At 31.9% G+C, this 23,775-nt stretch overlaps 1 protein-coding gene across 1 annotated transcript; it reads left to right on the top strand.

Annotated features, from left to right (window-relative positions):
• Positions 1–4,101: 4,101 nt before the first annotated feature.
• LOC132756267 (uncharacterized) lies at positions 4,102–15,971 on the top strand. Its single transcript, XM_060747285.1, has 3 exons — positions 4,102–4,649; positions 15,308–15,399; positions 15,664–15,971. The coding sequence occupies exons 1-3, from the start codon at positions 4,399–4,401 to the stop codon at positions 15,969–15,971; spliced, it is 651 nt and encodes a 216-aa protein (XP_060603268.1). The 5' UTR covers positions 4,102–4,398.
• Positions 15,972–23,775: the final 7,804 nt, after the last annotated feature.

The following is a 23,775-nucleotide window of genomic DNA, read 5'->3' as shown; positions in this document are numbered from 1 at the left end:
CAACCATGAGGAAGGCTATAAACTATGTCCTAGGCATATCTACGATGCCATCTGATGACCATAGTAGTAACAAAATGGACAACAAGTCTCATTTTCAGAAAGGGAGGTTTACAGGGAGGAGAGACGAGAACATGGTCTACATGCCAGTACCAACTTCATGGCTGAGGAATCAGAATTCTTGGGATCGCCGTCGTTAAATAATTGTGAAAGTAATTCATTTCAATATGGAGAAACCAATTTTAATTTGACTAATGAAATTGTAAATGACAATACTTTAAACTATGACTCCAATAAGAATAGTAACTCTTGGTACACGCATAAAGGGTTGAACATACTACATCTTAACATTCACTATTTGTACCCAAAATTAGACGAACTTAAAATTATAATTTCAGAACAAAAGATTGATATACTCTGTTTATGTGAAACGTTTCTAAATGTAAATTTTCTAGACAATGAACTACAGTTGGACAATTTTACACTTTTTCGCAAGGACAGGCCTTCCAATGGAGGCGGTTTAATTATTTATGTTAGAGACTGTTTATCTTTTGTACATAGATCTGATTTAGAAAGTATTTCTATTGAATCCATTTGGCTTGAACTTAAACAGCCTAAATGTAAATCATTATTATTGTGTTATGCATACAGACCACCATCTTCTAAAGTTGAGTGGCTTAATAATTTTGCTATATCCTTAGAAAAATCATTTTTAGAGGAAAAAGAATGTATTGTTATTGGAGATTTTAACTATGATATTTTGAAGCATGATAATTGTTCTAAATCTTGGTTAGATCTAATGCAGTCTGTAAATTTTTCTCAGCTTGTTGAATCTCCTACCAGAGTAACTTCAAGCTCTGCTACATTGATAGATCATGCATTTTCAAACATGCCTCAAAATATAGTCGATGTTTTTGTACCTTCCTTATCCATAAGTGACCATTTTCCAATTTGTCTTTCACGCTAACTTTCAAATATCAGTGTTAAAGGTCCCATGCATAAGACAATAACCTTCCGGTCTCTTAACACTTTGATGAAAATCGATTTTTAACCGAATTGTCAGAGCAACCCTGGTCAGAAGTAGCATCTGTAGAAAATCAAGATAACTCTATAGATTTGTTCACTGGTAAATTTTTGTCCGTCCTTGAAAAACATGCACCAACCAGAAAAAAACGAGTAAAGAAGGTCACCCAACCAAACTGGATTAATAAAAACATCCTCGATGCTATTAAAACAAAACACCAGTTTCATAGGTTTAATGACACATATAATTACAACATATGGAAACAACACGTTAAGTCTCTCATATATGATTCTAAGCGACAATATTATAATGATACCATCAATAAAAACAAACACAACCCAAAGAAATTATGGACTGGTCTAAATGAATTATCTGGTTACAAATCCAAGGTTCAAACACATTTTATTGATGATGATGATGGCAACCCGGTTTCTGACCCTTTAATCACTGCAAATTTATTCAACAGACAATTTGTGAATCTCCACCAATCCCATCCTACCATTAATCAGACTGGTTATGAAAACCCTGAGCTAGTTGAACTAAATGCATCTAAACTTCAGCATATACCCTCTTTCAAAATACCTAAAATAGAGCTCTCTTATGTGTTGAACCAATTAAAATCGATTGATATTACAAAGTCATGTGGGTCAGATGGTCTCAGTGCAAGGTTTCTAAAGTTATCGGCTCATATTATTGCTCCCATACTTACCACTATATTCAATAACAGTATTCTTAACAATACATTTCCTAAATCATTCAAAAATGTAAAAGTCATTCCTATACATAAAAAGGGTTCTAAAAGTGATAAAAGAAATTATAGGCCAATTTCCATACTTCCCTTGATATCACTTATTCTTGAACGTCATGTCAGTTCACATTTAAAGCAATACCTTGAGAAAAATCAACTTCTATACCAACGTCAGTCTGGATTCAGGTCAAATCATTCATGTCAAACAGCATTGATTAGAATTATTGATGATTGGATTACAGCTATTGACAAAAATGAAATAGTTGGTTCAATTTTCCTTGATCTCTCTAAAGCTTTTGACTTTGTGGATCACTCTATTATTATTGAAAAGCTTAGAATGTATAACCTAGACCCTTCATCAGTTGCTTGGTTTTCCTCCTATTTAGATTGCAGAACCCAACAAACTTACATATCCGGTTTATATTCAGAGTCAAGTTCAGTAACTACTGGAGTTCCTCAGGGCTCAGTGCTAGGTCCTATACTGTTTTTAATATATATCAATGACCTGCCTTTGTCTATGGAAAGAACAGAAACTGATATTTTTGCTGATGACACCACCCTTTAAACCTCTGATGTATCCCTAAACAGAGTAGTTGAATCTCTTACTCATGATCTTTTAAATGCCAACAAATGGTGTGATTTGAATCGCATGTCTATCAATGTTAACAAAACTAAGGTCATGTATATTTCCTCAAAACACAAGCAAAATTATATTCATGAAAGTAATCCTTGTATTTTATATAAAACAGAGCAAATTTTCTGTAGCTCTGAAGAAAAATTATTGGGTATTACAATTAATAACACCTTGTCTTGGCAAAGCCATATTGATAATGTTCTTAAAAAGTGTAACTCATTGTTACATTTATTATCACGTATAAAATTATTCATATCTATACCTGTACGTAAAATGTTTTACAATGCATATATTTTACCACATCTTGATTATTGTTGCATAATTTATGGTAACTGTACGTCTTTTCTAGAAGATAAACTCATTAAGTTCCAAAAGAGAGCTGCAAGACTAATTCTAGACAAAGATTATGACACTCCATCTGCTGCACTATTTTCTGAACTCCACTGGATGACCTTTTCACAGAGGGTTGTTTTTTCAAAAAGCTATTATGATGTTTAAAATAATAAATAATCAGGCGCCTTCCTATTTATTGAATAATTTCATTTTATCGTCAGATGTTCATACTCGCATTTTGCGTTCATCATCTGATTTTCAACTTTATACCCCTAGACCAAATACTGAACAATTTCGTAAGTCTTTTGTTTATTCTGGATCTTGTATTGGAACGGCCTTCCTGATTATATTAAGTCTGCTACATCTGTTAACCATTTTAAAACCTTATACTTGAGGTTTTATCACGCATTGATGTATACAAATTGATAATCTCCTGTATGTTTTTACATTTATGTATTTTAATAGTTTGAAAATGTTAAATTTATATTGTTCCTTGTTGAGGGCCTCATGGAAGATTGATATGTTTGTTCAAATGAGTTCTCTCGTTAAATAAAGTCTTTATTATTATTATTATTATTATTATTATTGTTATATGAAAGCATATCTCGGATTCTGTATATCATATCGAAATCTGGTTATATGAAAGCATACCTTGGTTTAAGCATATCACATCGGAATTGTGTTATATGAAAGCATATCTCTGGTTAAGTATGCGTATATCACATCGGAGTTAACGTGTTCAGCACATCATATAGGCATATGGTTATATGAAAGCATATGTAGGGTTAGTTATATCACATTGGAATTTGGATACATAAAAGTATATATCGGGTTAATAAAATTAGAATTTCGTTTTGTGAAAGCATATCCCGGGATAGATATACAAATTTACCACATCTATTTTTGGTTCTATGAAAGCATATCATAGATTAAGTATTTCACGTTAAAATTTGGTTGAATGAAAGCATAATTTTCATGGAAAAGGTATCTCACGTTTAAATTTGGGGCATGAAAGCATATCATGGATAAAGTATTTCACATCGCAACTGGAATATATGAAAGCATATCTTAGCTTTATTAAATATAATACATCGGAGATTTTTTAGTTAAATGGACATATATTGCAATACATCTTAACGTCAGTGATTTAACCTTTAAAAGATAGAAATTATACATCATTGACCTATTTCTATTTACTTCCATTCTTAAATTTACATTTTAATCTTCAATGAAGAAATTATTCCATTCAATCGGCGCAAGTCATCTACCTGTCGAAAATGAATAAAATCGGAATTCATGTGTAAAATATTGAGTGAAAATGGTATGGGACTTTTTACTGTTATTGAAATCCGATAAATGAAGCGAGGCTTTAGCCATCCGTAAACATTTTGTACACGTTTATATAGAAAAGATAATTACTTCATAGTCAAATATGCAATGAATTCACGATTTTTAAGCGAGAAGCACTTGTAAGTCGGGTAGATTCCTACTAATTAAGAAGGATTAATTTTGTGTTTATATTAAAAAATATTATAAGTAAGTAAAACTTTCTGATTCGAAGTGATACTGAACGTGGAAATTACATGAGGAAGATAACTTTATCTTATATTTAAAATAGCAGACGACAATTATATTTTGACGACTTGACCAGCAGACGACAACATGGGTGAATCGGTGCAGCTTCTGAAAATGAAGCAGTACGCATTAAATAGACTTTCGAGTCGTGAGGAATTTACTGTAACAAACGCTTCCATTAATAGTAATGGTCAAACATACGAAAACTTAAAGAGTCGGGGTGAAAGGTCAACGTACGAAACCTTAAAGATTCAGGGTGAAAAGTCACCAACGTCACATTCAACAACCAATCAGAACAACGGATTTATAGGGAATAAAGAATATGGTGACTGGGATAGGTAAGGACACTGTTTTAATGACTTAGAATAAGATAGAATATAGGCAAAGTTGACGTCTAAAACACCGTCAAATAGAGGTCAAAGAAAGAAGTATGACAGAAGGTCGCCATTTATTTTTCAACAATTAAAATGAAATTTTACGTCTTATTAGAGATAACTTTTCAACAAAGGTCATATTTACATACGTTTGACTATGTAACAATAATTCAATCAGCCAACTATTTTTAAGGCCTAGTGGTCAATTTGAATTGATGAACCCGTTTACAGTGCACGTGTTACGGTATTTAATTACGAACATATGATAATTATTTTTCCAGTTGATTGCATATGCATTTTTCATATCTACAGTCTTGCTTTTTCAGTTCATTGTAACAAGTTATTACAATGAAGCAAGACCATAGGAATGAAAAGTACATAGTAAAGTCTAAAATAAATTTTCTGTTCAGTTTTTGTAACCTTATAGAAATAAAAATAACATATAATTCAGTTAAAACATATTGATATCCAAAAGTGTAAAAGAAATATCGTTTTCATGTCAATGAGTAAGTTAACTTTGTCATGCAAATAACTAAACAAAATAAGCATGTCATATTTGTTTCTATAGGTATACAATATGCATTAAACTTTAACTGTTTTGTGACAGTATGCAACCAAAGGTATTGGTCACATTTTCTAAGTATATATAAAACGTTACAAGTTCATTTGTTTGCAACCGTAGAGCACATCCGTGGTGTATAATGCATATAGTTACCGTTGCCAAACAATTTTCTGGTTGAACAAGATTCTTTCTTTTTGATGTTCCATTCCTAGTACTTAAGCATTTGTTCTCAGTTTGATAAACATAACATTATTATTACTGCAATAATGAAAGAAACATATATAATGGGCCCTTATTAGAACAGGACCTTCTTGAATATACGATGCATATTGTAAGTGATTTTTATTTTTGTATTTTATGTTTGACCGAAATTATAAATGGCTGAACATTTTGTTGCATCTTTTAAGAGTTATGGAACTCTTTCATTTTTAGCATTAACATTATGAATCAACCATAGGTGTATACAGTAATATTGTTTCGAAAGAGTTCCATAACTCGATATTCTTTCTTTCCGTCACTGTATATAAAAAGTTGAAAATAACTTTTTGTACTCAAGTTACTTCACCACACATTTCATTATGTTTGACATACATACGCACAGAAGTCGCACAAGGTTTCGTTACTGTCTCTCTGCACACACACAAAAAATCACATACTGTAAGGTTATTTTGCACTTCAAGGTGTTTTCTTTTCATATATGACAGTAACGATTAATTTCATGGTTTTTATTACTTTACAAAATTTTCAAAATTGATGTCACCTTGAATACGATTTTGTTGGGTAAAATATTCAACAGTCATTAAATTGTAAAGAATCTCTTCATCTAGAATACAGATTCTATCGTTGGCCTTTCATAAATATGATAGCTATATAGAGAATACAATTTGAAAATTATTATCATCCTGTCCTTAAACATTCTTTGAATAACTGTTTTATTCAATGTTCACGTCATAAAATGTTTGAAAAGATTTAAGATTTAATAGTCCCCATTTTCGCGATAAAATTCATTTATCGTTTACAATTTCTAAAACTTGCAAACACGTCTTGCTTTTGTATAAGATTGTAAATAAAGAATGAATACACGAATTTCAGTAACTGACAATTTAACATAATAGATCTCGAAAGACAACCTTTAATATAATAATTTTAGAAGAAAAATAACCACATTAAAGACATCTATTTAATTTGTTCTACCATGAAGTCGTTGGAATATCAATGTTTATATTGATTTATTGATAACTTACAATTCTGGAACGCCTAATATAAGTGAAGTGGGTGATTCGGTTAATATTGACATATTGACAATCTTAGGAGACAACATCCATCCTTTGATAGAAAAGGAATAAGAACAAAGCAATATGCAATCAAGTTGAAGCTGAAATAAAGTAAACTAGCCGTCTATTTCTTGCTGTGTCATTCAATCTGTACCATCGCCGTAAAAAATATTCTCTTTAGATAGATCTCCTATGTCTCCTAGTTATGCAAAACCCCTCGCGGAGAACGAAGACATGTTTCTTCTGGCGTATTGCACAGCTTAAAACTTTCCGTCAAAGAAAATAGGTCATGAAAAATTCTAAAAAAAACAACAATAACAACTTTTGTAAAAGCTCCGTGAAGGTCCAGAATATCTTTATTATTTGCTATATTGTAACATATTATGTTGGAACATAATGTCATGATACAGATCATCGTCAAAATGCCCAACTGCATGATGACACCATTATAAACATGATCTGTAAAAGCATAGACATGAGTGTAAACATCCGCCTTCAAGTATTCAGTGCCTTCCCTGCATTACTGAAAGCGGATTTGTTTTTTGTTGTTTTTTTCATTTTACGCCTTTTCCCAACAGTATTTCAGTCATATTGGCGGGTAGTTTCCTAACCATCGTTCCTGGAGAGTTACACCAGTACTAGACTACCTTCCTCCGTGCTAAACTACCAAAGCATCCTCCGGGGATCGAACCAGAGGTAACTGGATTAGATGTCATCGACTCTAATCCCTCGACCACGGAGGCGGTATTACCGAAGGCGGAGGAGAGCCCAATCATAACATTGGAGTAAACCTGAAATGTAACATACTTTGTCACTGGGAGCTCTGTAGTCATAGGTTAGACTTTAAGCCATGTACACTAAAATGTTTATTTCGACACCTGTTAACTAGTCTTTTAAACACAAACTGTAAGACGTTAAGATAAACGTTAGAACTTTTCTACGCTCGGTATGACTTTAAGACAGATAGACTCCCCCTCCCTCCTCCCAATTAAGACCATTTAACCCATTGTCATTCTTAATTATGGAAATAACTGTACATTTAAAATGTGAATAGTCAAACTAGGGATTATTTGAAAAAGGGGACTAAACATTTTAAAGAACTAAATTTACAGCGCCCATACATAGTTCCATAGCGACGTGGCGCCCTCACTATTTGAGCGGTTTTGCCGCGCATGACTATTCATTCTAGCGCATTATTTCAAGGCACTACCAATTTTTTGCAGCATACCATTCATGTAGATAAACGATTCTGTCTTGAGAAGTAGAGCAACAGTCCTAAAATGAGTTAACTAATAACAACACACCTGATTTCTTTAATAAATCTTCAAGTGCTAATCGGGTGTAATATGTATATATTGACATAATCGGTTTGTGTACACATTGTTATTGCCTACGTACACTAAAATACGTTTTTCTTTTCTTTCAAATAGCGATTTTCATCACTTTTCGCCATGTGTTTTAAGAGTTTTAAGCGTCCATGTTGCCTACACAACAATCTGAAATAAATTTTTGGGCAAATGAATTGTTATAATCGCCACCTTTCATTAACAGCACTAAGGTGACGGACTATCTTTACTGTTGTCTACCAATAAGAGAAGTGAGAAGAGCTTAAAATATACGATTAAAAAATTTGATTAATACTTTTTTGACAGTTTTATGTAACACACATTGGTAGTATTGGTCACTGACCTTTATAATTCACGTAAAATAGCGAAATATGCCGAAATCTCACCAACTCTTGATGCGAGGATTTACGTTCTTTTTGTGGTACTATAATACAACATTTAAGTCTTTATAATATATTCTCTATGTAAGGATTGACAGCGTGAAATTGATTGGTGCCTTGGTGCGTACAAAATTGAAGGGTAGCTTAAATTGAAAATATTTCTAAACTATTTAGTGGTTTAAATTGAAGGATGTTAAATGTACTTTGAAGATTTTATCATTGAATAAAATCGTTCAACTTAAAATATGTGTTCAAAGCTTAACACGGCAATACAATTTATTAAAAGAATGAATGAAATCGTTTTTTTTTTCTAGTAATATTAAAGTTACAAAAACAATATGACGTGTACATTAGTAATCAATTTTAAGCTGTCAGTGTTTAGTGTACACTAGCAATATTAATGTACACAAGAAGTGTTGAATGTACACTAGTTACATTATTTTATACTGGTTAATGTTTAATGTGTACTTACGATAGTGATATTAATTTTAAACTAATTAATATGAAATATACGATATTAGAAATAAATGTGCACTGGCCATATATCATATGTATACAGGCGATATTAAATGTACACTTTTGATTATAAATGTACCATGACTGGTAATATATTGAATGTACACTTAACCACTAAAACATGTAATATAAATTAAACCATTTAACGTACATCAGTAATATTTTATAATGTGTCATGATGCTCTGGTGTCTCAGAAACGCATACATTTTTACTTTTTTAAAAAAGGCAAGCATGAATTCAATCATGTTACCTTATGAAAATAGCGCTATATCTGCAATAATTTGTCATAAATGTGCCAACATGTAAACAAAATAGTATTTTGTGAAATACTAAATCACTATAACTGTACTAAATTCCAAAAAAGCAACAGAAGAAAAAGATGGTTCAGGTAATTTGCAAATAAGTAACTTCTTGGAAACTATATAAGTACACCAAAAATAAAAAAGCTTGGACATAATGGGCCTTTAATATATAATATTTCTACGTTATCGTAAACAATTCGTGATGCAATTAGGCACGGATTTATATTTATACTGTAATATAAATCCGTGAATTAGGTTAACACTCACTGCTTAGTCTCGAGTGTGTCTGTATAAAGTAACAGTTTCGATCGAACTAAAATGAATTCTTTATAAGTTAATTCTCTAAATCTAGTTTGTTGATTAAAATTTGTCATTTAATTTCAATGTTTGTATATGGCATGAAACTGTTTAAATGGTATGTAATTTATATGAAAGTACAATTTGTCAAAATACAATTATAATGTAAATAAAGTCAAGAAAGCACATTCTACTAGTTTCGACTTTAATACTATAAAAATGATAGACACATCTGTTGTTGTTGATAACAGAACAGAACTGAACTTTTACTTTTGATTTGTATACACAGTGCATCATCATATACAATTTGTTTTTAAAGTAACATGTACATTTCAGTGCAATCAATATCAAGAAATCAATAATATAAATAAAATAAAGTAATCAATGATTGTAATGAAACTTAAGTTGATTGTTAATAAGCCTCAGTTAAGTGAGTTGTCGGTATTGCCCATTTAGATGATAATAGATATTTAGATAACAGTTTGGTGGGTAAAATATTTTATTATAAGATGGTCAAAAACATATGTAGGAAATTTGAATAAATTTTTCAATCTATTTGCTTCGTCGCTTTACTTTTTTCTTCTATTTTTCTTCATAAAGGATGGTCTTTCATGTCAATAAACTATACTTCTCGTAATTGGTGTTTAAGTTCAAACAAGTGTGTACGTTTTAGGCACGTGTAATTAAATCCTCCTAAAAGCATATAGTTTCCTCATTTTTTATAACGAATGAACAAAGGACAAAATGCACGATACATTAAAGTGTATCAATTTTCATCAGTTACAGACATGTACTCTTTTTACTCGTATTTGTGCACATGTATTTTTGTTGGTATTCAATCGTACTGGGACATGCGATAGGTTTTAGCATAATTATATAAAACTTGCTTGTTTTCTTTTTTAGCTCGACTATACGAAGTATATAGAGAGCTGTCCTACTCGCCCCGGCGTCGGCGGTGGCGTCGGCGTCCGCGTCCAGATTTCAGATTAAAGTTTTGGTGCAGTAAAATATTTTTCACTATACTTTGTCATTTCTTAAGGTATCAACTTCAAACTTCAAATATATGTTCTTTATCATCAACCACATCTTATGCGACAAGGTTAATAACTCTAGCGCCAATATGTTCAGATTTATTTCTCCTTGAACTTAGAACTTTCCTGAAAAAATTCTGCTTTTTACTGTTACTTCTTCATTTCTTAAGGGATCAATTTCATACTTTAAATATATGTACCTTATCATCATCCACATCTTATGTGACAAGGTTCATAACTCTAGCACCAATATTGCAAGAATTATCTCCCTATAAACTTAGATTTTTTTTTACTAGAAAAATGTTATTTTTGACTTTTTTAGTTTTAAGGGTATCTATCTCAAACTTCAAATACTTATTCCTTATCATCAATTACATTTTAAGGGACAATGTTCAGAACTCTTGAAGCAATATTTTCAGATTTATCTCTCTTTGAACTTAGGATTTTCTTTAAGAAATATTATAACTTCTTTACTCTTCAAACTTCAAATATATATTTCTTATCATTACACACATGTTGTGTGACAAGGTTCATAACTCTAGCGAGACTATTTCTAGAATTATTCCCCTAGATCTTGGAATTTATGTTAACAATGTTATTTTTTTACTTTAACTTAAAACATAATTATACATAATTGATTTTTCTTTCATAGTTTTGTCTTCCTTACTGCGTCCAGTATTTTATTAGTCGAGCTTCGCTGTCTCCAGTGACAGCTCTTGTTGTGTTTGTTACCGTGTAAATTTATGCAATGTATTAAAAACCAAGATAACTTTGTGTACAATATATTTTTAGCTAGTCTGTTTCGAAGAAAAAGTCGAGCTATAAGGATCACTGTGACGTTCTTTAAAACATTTTAAAGGCTATCAACATGAAACTTGGAATACTTGCTTATCCTGACCAGATGCAATTGTTAAACTGGGCATAACTGAAAGCAATATCTTCGGAGTTATGTCCCTTATGATCGTAGAATTTTCAACAGAAGAGCGTTAACAACGCATACGTGCTCTTGTTTTAAGTAGAAATCATTGTTACAAAGTACAGAGTGCAACATTCCGTTTTTTGTCTTGCTTTATTTCTTAAATAACTACATACCGATCAGAGTTTTTCGAGTACCGAATTTTTTTCATGTGCGCGGGATATCAAATTACCGTTACTAGAAAACTAAGATATATAATAATAGCTTTTGCCTTAAGATTGTTCAAATAAAAAATTCTAATTACTCGCGTTTATCCAATCTGTCATGTCGAGTCGTTTTCTGTAATTTTAAATTACTACTATGACGTCATTCCTTTGTTCTGACCGTACTGTATTTTTGATACAGTACAGGTAGGTGTCCAATATTAATGTGTAAGTCCAATATTAATCGTGTAACACATTAATATTAGACAGCGTGCCGTCTCTTGAAAGAAACTTGTATGACCACAGGATTTTGTGGAAAATTCTCCAAATAAAAAAAAGAAAACAAAAAGAATTAATAACAAACAAAAAAAAACAAACAAACAAACAAAAAACGATTAAGTTAAATGTAGCCTCTTATCTCAGAAGTTAACACGAGGAATGATGCAATGTCTTTCCTTCGCCCATTACGCAATTAAATAATTTTAGGAAAAGAAAAATACTAGTCTTGTTCTCTGGCTCATTTAGCGAATTATTATTCCAAACCTACTGATTTTCGGTTTTCAAGCTCTTAACATCATATCACTGTTTACGCTTTCCAAGTGAAAGATAGCGGAGCGTCAGTTAAGATATGATTTTTATGGGATTCATTTCTAGTCTATTGTCCGTTTTTTTCTGTTTTAAATACATGTATACTACGATATGTTTCAGTTAGGTCAACTTTTTAAATAAGGGTAATGGTCAGCTTTTAAATACAATAGAGAAAATAAATTCATCTATTTAAAACAAAAGCGGTTATGTTTGACTGCTTATATAAAGAAACGATTCCAGACTCCTGTGGTATGACAAATATCAATTCAAAAATAAGAAAATATCATTTTGTTGCATTAATATCCAAAATTTTACATCCGTGATAGTTGTAGTAAAGTAAAAATATCATTTTAACACTAAATGGTCAGTAAAAATCCTTCTTTAAAGTCATAGATTGTTTCAGTCAATTATTTAAAATATCAGAGATTCAACACAAATTTGAAAACATATCATTTTTATTATTCCTTGTAAAAATCCCAAATGTAAATTCATGTATACAGTACTGTATGTGTGTAAGTCCAGCATTTTGTGTAACTGGTATATTTTGTGTATGTCATTGTGTTCATGTACATAATTGGTCATATTTCAAAACATGAAAATTTCATGCTACGGACATTTTGTTATTCAAGAGGCTACCTATAGGGTTTTGCAAGTAAGAAAAAGATAATTGCTAAAACATTAATATTGTACATTTCTAGCTCAAAAATACATTAGTTCTTATTTTTCGATAGATAACATGATATTTGATAGTAAAAGTAGTAATTTAAGTAAGATATAAGCCTCAAACTGACCAATAAGTAAAATATTGAATTCCCTTCGGCGCTACACGCCTCATGAAATTCAATATTTTACATATTGGACAGTTTTCGGCTTATATCTACTACATAAAATGTATAACTGCAAGTCATCCAAGCAAGGCCTACATTGCATTCAATAAATATTTTAGCTATATTTACATTTTAATATATGTAAAATTTTATTTACATTTAAAACGAAGTTAGCGAAGCGTTCGAGACTTGACTATCACAATCAAAAAATCCGCCCACGGCTATCTTGATCAGATGAAATGATCGCAGGAATTTTGTGTACAGTGTTGACAATAAAAACACAATAATTTGATGAGTTTATATCAGAAGTTTTCATTGGATCGTTACAATTTAAAATATATTAAGTAGATTACATTTATGACTAATATCTCACACCTACAAAACATGTAGGCTTAAAAAAGTATATACATTGCCTGTGTATAAATATATACCGATCGTGGACAATGTGACCATATACGGATTAGATTTCATTCACTTCACTTGATGTTTCAGTAAAAATATTTTTACAAAGATTTACATTTTATAACTATGAAGTTTAAGGAAACTATGGCTGCCGAAAACGAAAGGTATTTATATATATGTATACATAATTATATTTGTTTTGTTTTACTGACAATTGAAAATCAGCTGGCGATTGAAATTAGCATTGTTTATTGTTTATTTTACTATTGAGAAACTGTGTTACACAGGCCTATTCATGTCTGGTTAAAATATCGATATATCGTTACAATACTTTCTTATTTGAACAAAACTAAACGAAAAAAAAATCAATCACAGATAATATCATTATGATTGAAAAGATAATGGAATTTGTACTTCTAGGCATGTACAGGGTCAGGTCAAGTGCCCGGTTATGGCAGCACAATTTTTACTAAGAAAGATATTATCTAATTTTAGAAGGTTTACCAATATATCGAACAATAATGTCATTGTAGGTATTTAAACATAAATGCAATTATAGTGTCGTACTTTAGCAGTGTTTTTATGTGTCTGATTTGTGTCGTGATGATTGAGTTGGACAAAAAGACAAAAGGTAACCACGACAGCTCAAATATGTCGTGTTTTTGTCATTATGGTCGAATGGTAAAAAACTCGATAATAAATATCATAAAAAAGCTACTTACATATTTTTACAAAAATATAATACATAATTGCATTGTTTATTTTACATTTTTTTTTCTAGTTTGTTTATACAAAATTTATTTAAGTTCGATTTCGCAAGGCGTATTGTATCGTCGCGTCGGCGTTTTAGGTTTATCGGGGGTCGTCGCGATGTCCCACACGGAACACCTTAAAACTTCTATTTAGAAAAACAACGGGTTGATCAGAAATATCAAGATTCACTGTCATTAATTTAGGATGAGTTATTTCGTATAAGATCATGTTATATTGTCATTTTATCATGTATTACTATCATTGTACCGGAAGATTAAATCAGACATGGTTTACAAAGTTTGAATGTCGTCTGTAACAGATATTAGTACGGTTACTGATATACGGGCACGATAGCGCTCCTTATGTTTCATCAACGAACACGCCTTTGTTTGCTGAATGTATGCTCTTATAAATTCAACTTTTTTTTCCTATATCAAGGGATGTGTTGTTTCTTTACTGTAGTTTTTGAATTACATGTATACATAATAGTGGCGTTATCCTACTCTACACGGGTTTGCGTTGGCGGACCACTTATTGCCAAGGTTTTTACTCTTTCTCTCTCAAAAACTTAGGTATTCACAAGAAACTCTTGAATATATTTTAAGGCTACTGTGAAAGACCCATAACTCTAGCATACATTTTCACCAATGAACAATTTGTGAAAGGCTCTATAAAACATTGAGACAAATCGAGCACATTGTCCGATTGAGAGCTCTTGTTTATTAATTCCAAGTGCCACAGAGCAAGGGACACAATCGAATATTTTATTTTTTTGATAAAGTAATCTTGTTTACCTCCCTTTCTTTGGTTAAATTGGAATTTTCTATTTTTATTTTATTTTTACGTTTACCTTGGTTTCATATATTGTTTGATAACCTCACATTACCACGGTATTAGTATATTGTATTACAATCGTATAGAAGGCATAGAACCACAAATATCATGAATCATTGCATTTATTGTTTTTGAGTGTTTTTAGGTCAATTTGAACGAGGTTGGGACCACAAAGATATATCTCTGTCTTCCATTAATGTCAAACTCTCTATATAAAGATGTCATAATGATATGTGGTCTTTTATACAACTTGACCAACATTTATCCAAATACACAAAAAACACAGTGACAGCCTCCTTAAATTTCAGCATAGTTTGTTCTAAAAGCTATATTAAGTTAAAACTTTTGATTTTAACAGAAGAAATTTAAATGTCATGCTTAATTTTTCAGTACCTTATCACCGACTCGTGAGGACGAATCCCACTCTGCCCCTTCAACCTTACCCCGACAACAAGCAAGGAGCAGACCAAGTGGAACGAAACGTGAGTTTTATCTTAGAAATCCTCTTCAATATAATAAGTATTTAATGACCGATATTTGGAATCTCTAAATGTACTGTACCGCATTTTGTAACGATATGAAGTATACATAGTAATATATGTATGGCTTTACTGCTGAATCACAAAAATAAAACACAAATAATCTTCATAATTTAAAGTACAGGTCATTATGAGTGATGAAAAAATGTATTTATTTTCTGAAGTATTGCTTATTGCTGATAAATATTTTTCTCGATTGTTTTACAGCCGCACAAAAATTTATTCCCGAGCACGAAATAGATATTCCAGCAGACGGAAGTTTACGAGATTTCAGCGCAGACGACATGTCTACATTTCTAAGATATATGGGAGTAGAAGAACGAATTGTAACACATACGCACAAAAAAGGACTTGATGGACATAAGTTCTCAAAACTCAAAGACTCCGACCTTGAAGCTTTAAGTATGAAAAATCCAATCATTTGCCACTTCCGGGATAAAAGTGGGTCAAAAGAAAAAAGGCGGGAAAAAGAAGGGCCGCCCATTTATGTTTGTGAAAAATTAAGCATCTATTAAGGAATCTATGCGATGATTGTAGCAGACATTGCAATTTAAAAAGTTTAATGTACTATATTTCACGGCTGATTTGTGTGTATGTACGCCGGTGCTTTAAAGTATTTACAAAAGTTGCTGATCTTTAAAAAATGACAAGCGCTAATTCTTAATTTATTGTGTTTAACTATTAAATATAATTGTATAGTGTCTAATTTAACTTGTGTTCTTCAAAGACTGAGACAATCAAAGACAATATAAAAAACTTCCAGGCGTTTATATGTAATTTTGAAGGTTAGCAAGTAAATGGAGTATTTCCATTTAGGTGGTTACTAGTACGACACAATAAAATGCATTTATTATTGCTTGTTTATTTTCGAAAAAACAAACGAAAGTTTTCTTTTTGGGGGACAGGTGAAAAAAACTTTAAACCCACGTCTTTTCCCTTTAACACCCAAATAAATGTTAAAAGGGCATCATAAATTTAAAAAACCAATTTCAAAATCTTTGCTTTAAAAATGGGGTTTTTGGGCCAAAAATTTTAATATAAAATAAATTTGTCATCTTTAAGTGGAATAATGAAAAATGCATAAGTCAGTAGAATGTTTCCCTTTTTTTACCTCTTTACCATTTTGAAAAAATTAAAAGCCCAATAATTTAAAAAAATTTTTAAAAGGGAAAATTTTGAAAAATTGGCAAATTTAATAAAAATTTGGTGTTTTTTTAAGTAAAATTTTAAAAATTCATTTACATACTTGTATAAAAGAATTACAACATGAATTATGCATTTTCGATTTACATTTAAAATATGTTCACATGTTAAGTTTATTCACAAACACTGTATTGTAAGATAACGTGATTCATTGAACTCTGATTTCCATGTGATATTAATTAGATCTATTTGATTTAATTTCTTACTTATCAATTAATTTTGTCATATAAATATATAGTTTAACATTTATGATAATAGAAAATCATTATAAAGAGTATTTAGCCATGTCGTTAGTTATTTCTTTTTTTAAATAGATTTATGTTTCCGTATTAACCTACGAGTCTCTGTCAACATGCTGTCCTTAAATCATTAATCATCAGCCACTTTGATTTAAACACTGCGAGAATTGTTTTTATTAAATATAGTTACAAATGTAATAATACCTCCCTTTGAAAAAGTGTGGGTATATTGCTTTGCACAGCGTATGTCGGTACATCTGTTCGTCCGGCGAAGACAACACAGCGCCCGACCAAAACTAATAAACAATTTGGCCCTTTATGCTCGGATTTTGTTTGGAGAACTGATGGTTGACCCCTATTGATAATGTACCAGAAAATGTTAGTCCGATAATAACTAGAGAAGACTGGCTATAAGTACTCAAATTTGGTGTGAAGGTTTGGAACAAAGGACAAGGTCATTGTGGCTTTGAACATCAATTCGACCAATACAAAGAAAAAAAGTTAACCTAAGTTAACAGTAATAAAATACGGTGTTGAGGATAGTTATCACCAGAAAATGAGACAATTTTATTTTTGGACCAGTTGGTCAAAGGTCATTGTCATAGTAGCCTTTACTACAACAAAGCTTGTTCGAACAATAAGTAGAAAACGCCCAAAATATGGTGATCAAGGTTGCCGAGTTGGCAATATTGGTTTGCTTATTTCCATTTAAAATCATAAAGATAAAGTTATGAGACAGAATTATATAGGCTTCTTATTCCTGCGAAGTGACTTTGTTTTATTTTAGAAAAAAAAGGGCTAGCCCACCTAACAGACGGAGTCTCTATTCTTACTCCGCCGTACCCAAATGTATTAAAATAAGGCCAGAGGGACCAATGTTTGTATTTTCCAAAACCAATTGCACCATTGAGGCGAAGTTTTACTTGATTTGTTGCTAATTTCTTTTTGTTAGCTTTATGTAAACGGTTATATGTATTGTATCCCTTCCAACGTTACAAAAACATGATAAAATGGCCAAAATGGTTCAAAATTGCCTTCTTTGGAACACAGATTTCAAAAATTGCCTTTCCTTTGGAACACAAGATTGTCCAAGATTCAATACTTCCCTACAGAAGGGTACTGGCTCCACGTTTCAAGTTCACCTTAGCATTCAGGAAGTATTCAACGTTCGCTATGTTAGTCTATATGAATGATCACTCTCGATGTGAGGCTATTACTAATCGCACACACGCACGCACGCACAGACACACACACAGAGTAAAATTTAAAAAACAGCCTTTTCTTTTGAGAAGTTTTATTTAGCAATGTACAAGTATAACTGAAATTCTTGCAAGAATATATCTTTTACATTCAAAATATGCACAAAAATTAAATATAACAAATTTCATAATGTGACTGATATAATGGTAGTGATCGAAATCTCAAGAACACAGCAAAAACTGTCCAGATTATCATATCCATTACATGTTCATTGAAAATCAGCATAATCAATACTCGAGAGATATATATAGATATGAAATTGTTCAAGTATAACGTTTTTGGTATTCATTCAGTATCAGTCACGGTTACTAGTGTCGTTGTATGAGGGAATATATAATATATATTATTGTAAATGTAATCTGGAGTTCGTAAAGTATCTGTTGAAGTGAATATTTCTCTGTGTCCGATCCCAAACGCACGATACTTCCTTAACAATATTCACTCAAGAAGATTACAAATTCCAGGTCGTACAAACGGTACAATATATACAAAATTAATGTTCTGTAAAAGACACTCTTGACAATATTTACATTCCAACAACAAACCCACAGAAGTTTCCTATGACGGCTAAATTGTGATCACTATATGTCCGAACGATTCTTATTTAAAACTGCCACTATTACAGTTCTTACAGACCTGATTCATGTTCTCGATTTTATTGGATGAAATGTGTAAAATAATTCATAATAAACCGATTACGTTGCTTTCCATTCTTGGCCTATTTACACTTTAAAAACAGGTTAATAACACAGGATGGTTATCTTTAACACCAATGTATTACCAGTAATACTATGACATTCATGATTATTTAGAGGAACTTTACTTCAAAGACTGTTCGGTCTTGGTTCTTTACTGCCTCCAAACCTGCCTTAACCGTATCTAAATCACTTGATTATCTGAATATTTATATGTTACTATTTGCAGACGATATGGTGGTATTTACTACAAATGCACAAAGTCTCCAAGCGCAGCTAGATAGTTTATACGTATATTCTGTTAAATGGAGTCTGAAAATAAATTGTTAAGAAAACAAATATTTGTGTATTTAGGGAAAAAGAAAAACAAAAATTGATAATAATTGGTTTATTAATGGTTGAGAAAATAGAAGTTGTAGAAACATTTTGTTACCTTGGAGTTAACTTTAAGTATAATGGGTCTATGAATGATGCAATGAAATCTTTATCAGAGCACGCATTAAAAGCTTGTAAACAGCCTGTATTCAATCTTCTCAAGAATAAAGTTTGATGTTAAGGACTAAAACTGTTGCTCTTTGACAGGATGGGTAGAACCAATACTACTATATTGTGCTGAAGTCTTTGGTATTTACAATACAGATGTTCTAGATAGAATTCAAATGAAGTTTCTGGTAAAAAAGATTCTAGGTGTTAAAATGTCTACACCAAATATGGCTGTACTTTGGGAGAACTGGAAGATATCCGATATCTATCTTATGTAAAAGAGAGAGTTTTTGAACTAATTGGGTGAAAATTTAAAACAGAAATAAAAGTTCGCTTATTTATAAACATTTTTCAACTGCAATATCAAGAAACAACAATCAAAATTGGGCATATTATGGGCAAAAAACATGTTAAATCTCTTCTAGATTCTCTCGGCCGACGGCTATATTTTTGGTACAATTTTCAACGACGATATTTCTATGAGTATCTTAAAATGCAGATTAAGAGATCAGTTTAAACAAGAATGGAGTGGTTCTATTCGTAGTATGGTCCAAAAACTTGATTATTATGTAAAATTTAAGAAAGAATTTGGTTTATGAAAAATATCTTGATTTTATTGAAAATGACTATTTGAGAAAAACTATTTACATGTTTCAGATTATCAGCGCACTCGCTAGCTATCGAAAACTGGGAGATATATAGGAACTGATAGAATAAATAGAATTTGTAGATATTGCAATTGTAATGTATTGAGTCAGAGTACCACTTTTCTTATGACCTGTCAAAAATATTCAAATATTCGTACCAAATACATGCCACATATTTCGTGGCCAAATCTTAATTTGTTCAACCGTATGATGGGGTTCAAATAAAAAGAAAACTGTATTGAATATGTGTAAATATCTTAAAGAAGCATATACTGTTAGAAATGATGTCTTTAAAATGTACACTTTTTCTGATCACTATGAATATATATGTATATGTGTTGATAAATATTGTTTCATATAAAATTGCTTTATATGTTTGTATATATGATCAATATTTGAAGTATTTTTTCTGTTCATTAGCCAAAGGCAAGTTTTTGTCGATATTTGCTAATAAAAGTTGTTGTTGTTGTTGTTGTTGATATAGACTCTAGTTTTGACATCAATCGCTCTTCTGTCTTCTTCCTCATTTTCAACTCGGTTTCTAGGTTACCAATTTTACTATTCATCAAGTCTTTATCCTTCCTCAATTCCGTGTTCAGCAACTCTGTACTCACTAATGTTTCCATTTTAGTTTCAAGATAATCAACTTTAGTAGTCACGCGTTCATTTTCTCTCTTCAATTCCTTAATGTTCAATTCTGTACTTAATAATTTCTCCGCTTGACTTTCTAGGTTATCTTTTATATTTTGAAACATATCAGCACTGTTACTTTTATTAGATGCCAAAGAGTTCACCAAGTTGACAAACATATCTCTTGTTCTAACATTTTCAAGTTTGTCCGCGGCAATCCCCTTTATGATATACTAGTAGTCGACAGTTTTTCTTATCACTGATACATCTACTTCTGTGCTCGTTCCTTTACTGTGAGGAACATCCTTTATTGTATCCAACTTGCTCAATTTGTCATCTATTACAGATAGTTTTCCAAATATTTCAGCTAGATCAGACCGTCGTGCATTGCTTAGTGTGGCAATGCTTGACTCAACGCCATCTATTCTCTCCATTGCATACCTAACACTAAATGCTGAACACTGACCAAATAAAAATAACAAAAAACGAACTCCATGAAACAACGCCATACTTGATAGATGAGTAACAGCGGTCAATTCAGAACCTTCCAAAATCAAAGTTCTTTGTCACCAAAATACAAAAATTCCGCTATCTTTTGGCAACGAAAACGTTGAAAGCAGTTATTGTTCCCGTTATTTCGTGTCCTACATATGTTAGATAATGATTGCAATAGTTTTGTATTTTTGATTTATTTCAAACAATTCGACAATTTATTTGAATTTTGTTAAAACATTTAAATTGTCAGACACCTCCTTTCCTTAAAGCATCACATAACAAAACGCCTTGCACAAATCAAACTGAAATCACATGTAATAACATTAACGATCTCCTCGTACTTTTAACATACTTTATATGTATTTCCTGTCAACAAAGCTATTTGCTTGCTTTTTTCCAGTTCAAGTGCATGTGTCAGTTTTTTTTTCATTTAATGCATTAGTTCTCATATGAAAGAGCTTATGGCGCCATAGTTTTACTTCATTATGAACACGGCTTAAAGAGGTAAGATTTTTTTCCCCTGAAAATAAGAACATTATTATCATCATTATTAGGCGTTATATAGTCCAAGTTTTGTGCATTTTAACTAACAGCTTAACCCCTGAATTTCGAACTACTAATATGTAGCTTTCTGTCTGGTACATATATGTAGCTATCTGTCTGGTACACATATGTAGCTATTTGTCTAGTACTTATATGTAGCTATCTGTCTGGTTCTAATATGTAGCTATCTGTCTGGTACACACATGTAGCTATCTGTCTGGTACTAATATGTAGCTATATGTCTGGTACTCATTTGTAGCTATCTGTCTGGTTCTAATATGTAGCTATCTGTCTGGTACTAATATGTATCTATCTGTCTGGTACACACATGTAGCTATCTGTCTGGTACTAATATGTAGCTATATGTCTGGTACTCATTTGTAGCTATCTGTCTGGTTCTAATATATAGCTATCTGTCTGGTACTAATATGTAGCTATCTGTCTGGTACTAATATGTAGCTATCTGTCTGGTACTAATATGTATCTATCTGTCTGGTACACACATGTAGCTATCTGTCTGGTACACACATGAAGCTATCTGTCTGGTACTAATATGTAGCTATCTGTCTGGTACACACATGTAGCTATCTGTCTGGTACTAATATGTAGCTATATGTCTGGGTACACACATGTAGCTATCTGTCTGGTACTAATATGTAGCTATATGTCTGGTACTAATATGTAGCTATCTGTCTGGTACTAATATGTAGCTATCTGTCTGGTACTAATATGTAGCTATCTGTCTGGTACTAATATGTAGCTATCTGTCTGGTACACACATGTAGCTATCTGTCTGGTACTAATATGTAGCTATATGTCTGGTACACACATGTATCTATCTGTCTGGTCCAAATATGTAACTATCTGTCTGATACTAATATGTAATTATCTGTCCGGTACTAATATGTTGCTATCTGTCTGGTACTTATATGTAGCTATCTGTCTGGTACTAATATGTAGCTATCTGTCTGGTGCACATATATAGCTATCTGTCTGGTACTAATATGTATCTATCTGTCTGGTACACACATGTAGCTATCTGTCTGGTACACACATGAAGCTATCTGTCTGGTACACACATGAAGCTATTTGTCTGGTACTAATATGTAGCTATCTGTCTGGTACTAATATGTAGCTATCTGTCTGGTACTAATATGTCGCTATCTGTCTGGTACTAATATGTCGCTATCTGTCTCGTACAAATTTGTAGCTATCTGTCTCGTACACATATGTAATTATCTGTTTGGTACACATATGTAGCTATCTGTCTGGTACTAATATGTAGCTATCTGTATGGTATACATATGTAGCTATTTGTCTAGTACACATATGTAGCTATCTGTCTCGTACACATATGTAGATATCTGTCTGGTACACATAGGTAGCTATCTGTCTGGTACACACATGAAGCTATCCGTCTGGTACTAATATGTAGCTATCTGTCTGGTCCAAATATGTAACTACCTGTCTGGTACTAATATGTAGCTATCTGTCTGGTACTAATATGTAGCTATCTGTCTGGTACTAATATGTAGCTATCTGTCTGGTACACACATGTATCTATCTGTTCTGGTACACACATGAAGCTATCTGTCTGGTACACACATGAAGCTATTTGTCTGGTACTAATATGTAGCTATCTGTCTGGTACTAATATGTTGCTATCTGTCTGGTACTAATATGTAGCTATCTATCTGGTACTAATATGTAGCTATCCGTCTGGTACTAATATGTAGCTATCCGTCTGGTCCAAATATGTAACTATCTGTCTGATACTAATATGTAACTATCTGTCCGGTACTAATATGTATCTATCTGTCTGGTACACACATGTAGCTATTTGTCTGGTACACTTTTGTAGCTACCTGTCTGGTACTAATATGTAGCTATCTGTCCGGTACACATATGTAGCTATCTGTCCGGTACTAATATGTAGCTATCTGTCTGGTACACATATATAGCTATCTGTCTGGTAATAATATGTATCTATCTGTCTGGTACACACATGTAGCTATTTGTCTGGTACACTTTTGTAGCTACCTGTCTGGTACAAATTATGTAAGCTATTTTGTCTGGTACTAATATGTAGCTATCTGTCTGGTACTAAATATGTAGCTATCTGTC

This window comes from Ruditapes philippinarum, unplaced genomic scaffold, assembly GCF_026571515.1.
Source record: "Ruditapes philippinarum isolate M1 unplaced genomic scaffold, ASM2657151v2 ctg8729_1_1_1_1, whole genome shotgun sequence".
In the NCBI taxonomy this organism is placed as follows: Eukaryota; Metazoa; Mollusca; class Bivalvia; order Venerida; family Veneridae; genus Ruditapes; species Ruditapes philippinarum.
Note: the sequence above shows the minus strand (reverse complement) of the source record. Positions and strands in the feature narration are given on the sequence as shown.

What these genes read in the sequence shown, in the direction of transcription:
- LOC132756267 (XM_060747285.1), top strand. Translation starts at nt 4,399, where the DNA reads ATGGGTGAATCGGTGCAGCTTCTGAAAATGAAGCAGTACGCATTAAAT. An exon ending in GAATATGGTGACTGGGATAG is followed by an intron (nt 4,650 to 15,307) that starts GTAAGGACACTG and finishes TTAATTTTTCAG; the next exon opens with TACCTTATCACCGACTCGTG. An exon ending in CAGACCAAGTGGAACGAAAC is followed by an intron (nt 15,400 to 15,663) that starts GTGAGTTTTATC and finishes ATTGTTTTACAG; the next exon opens with CCGCACAAAAATTTATTCCC.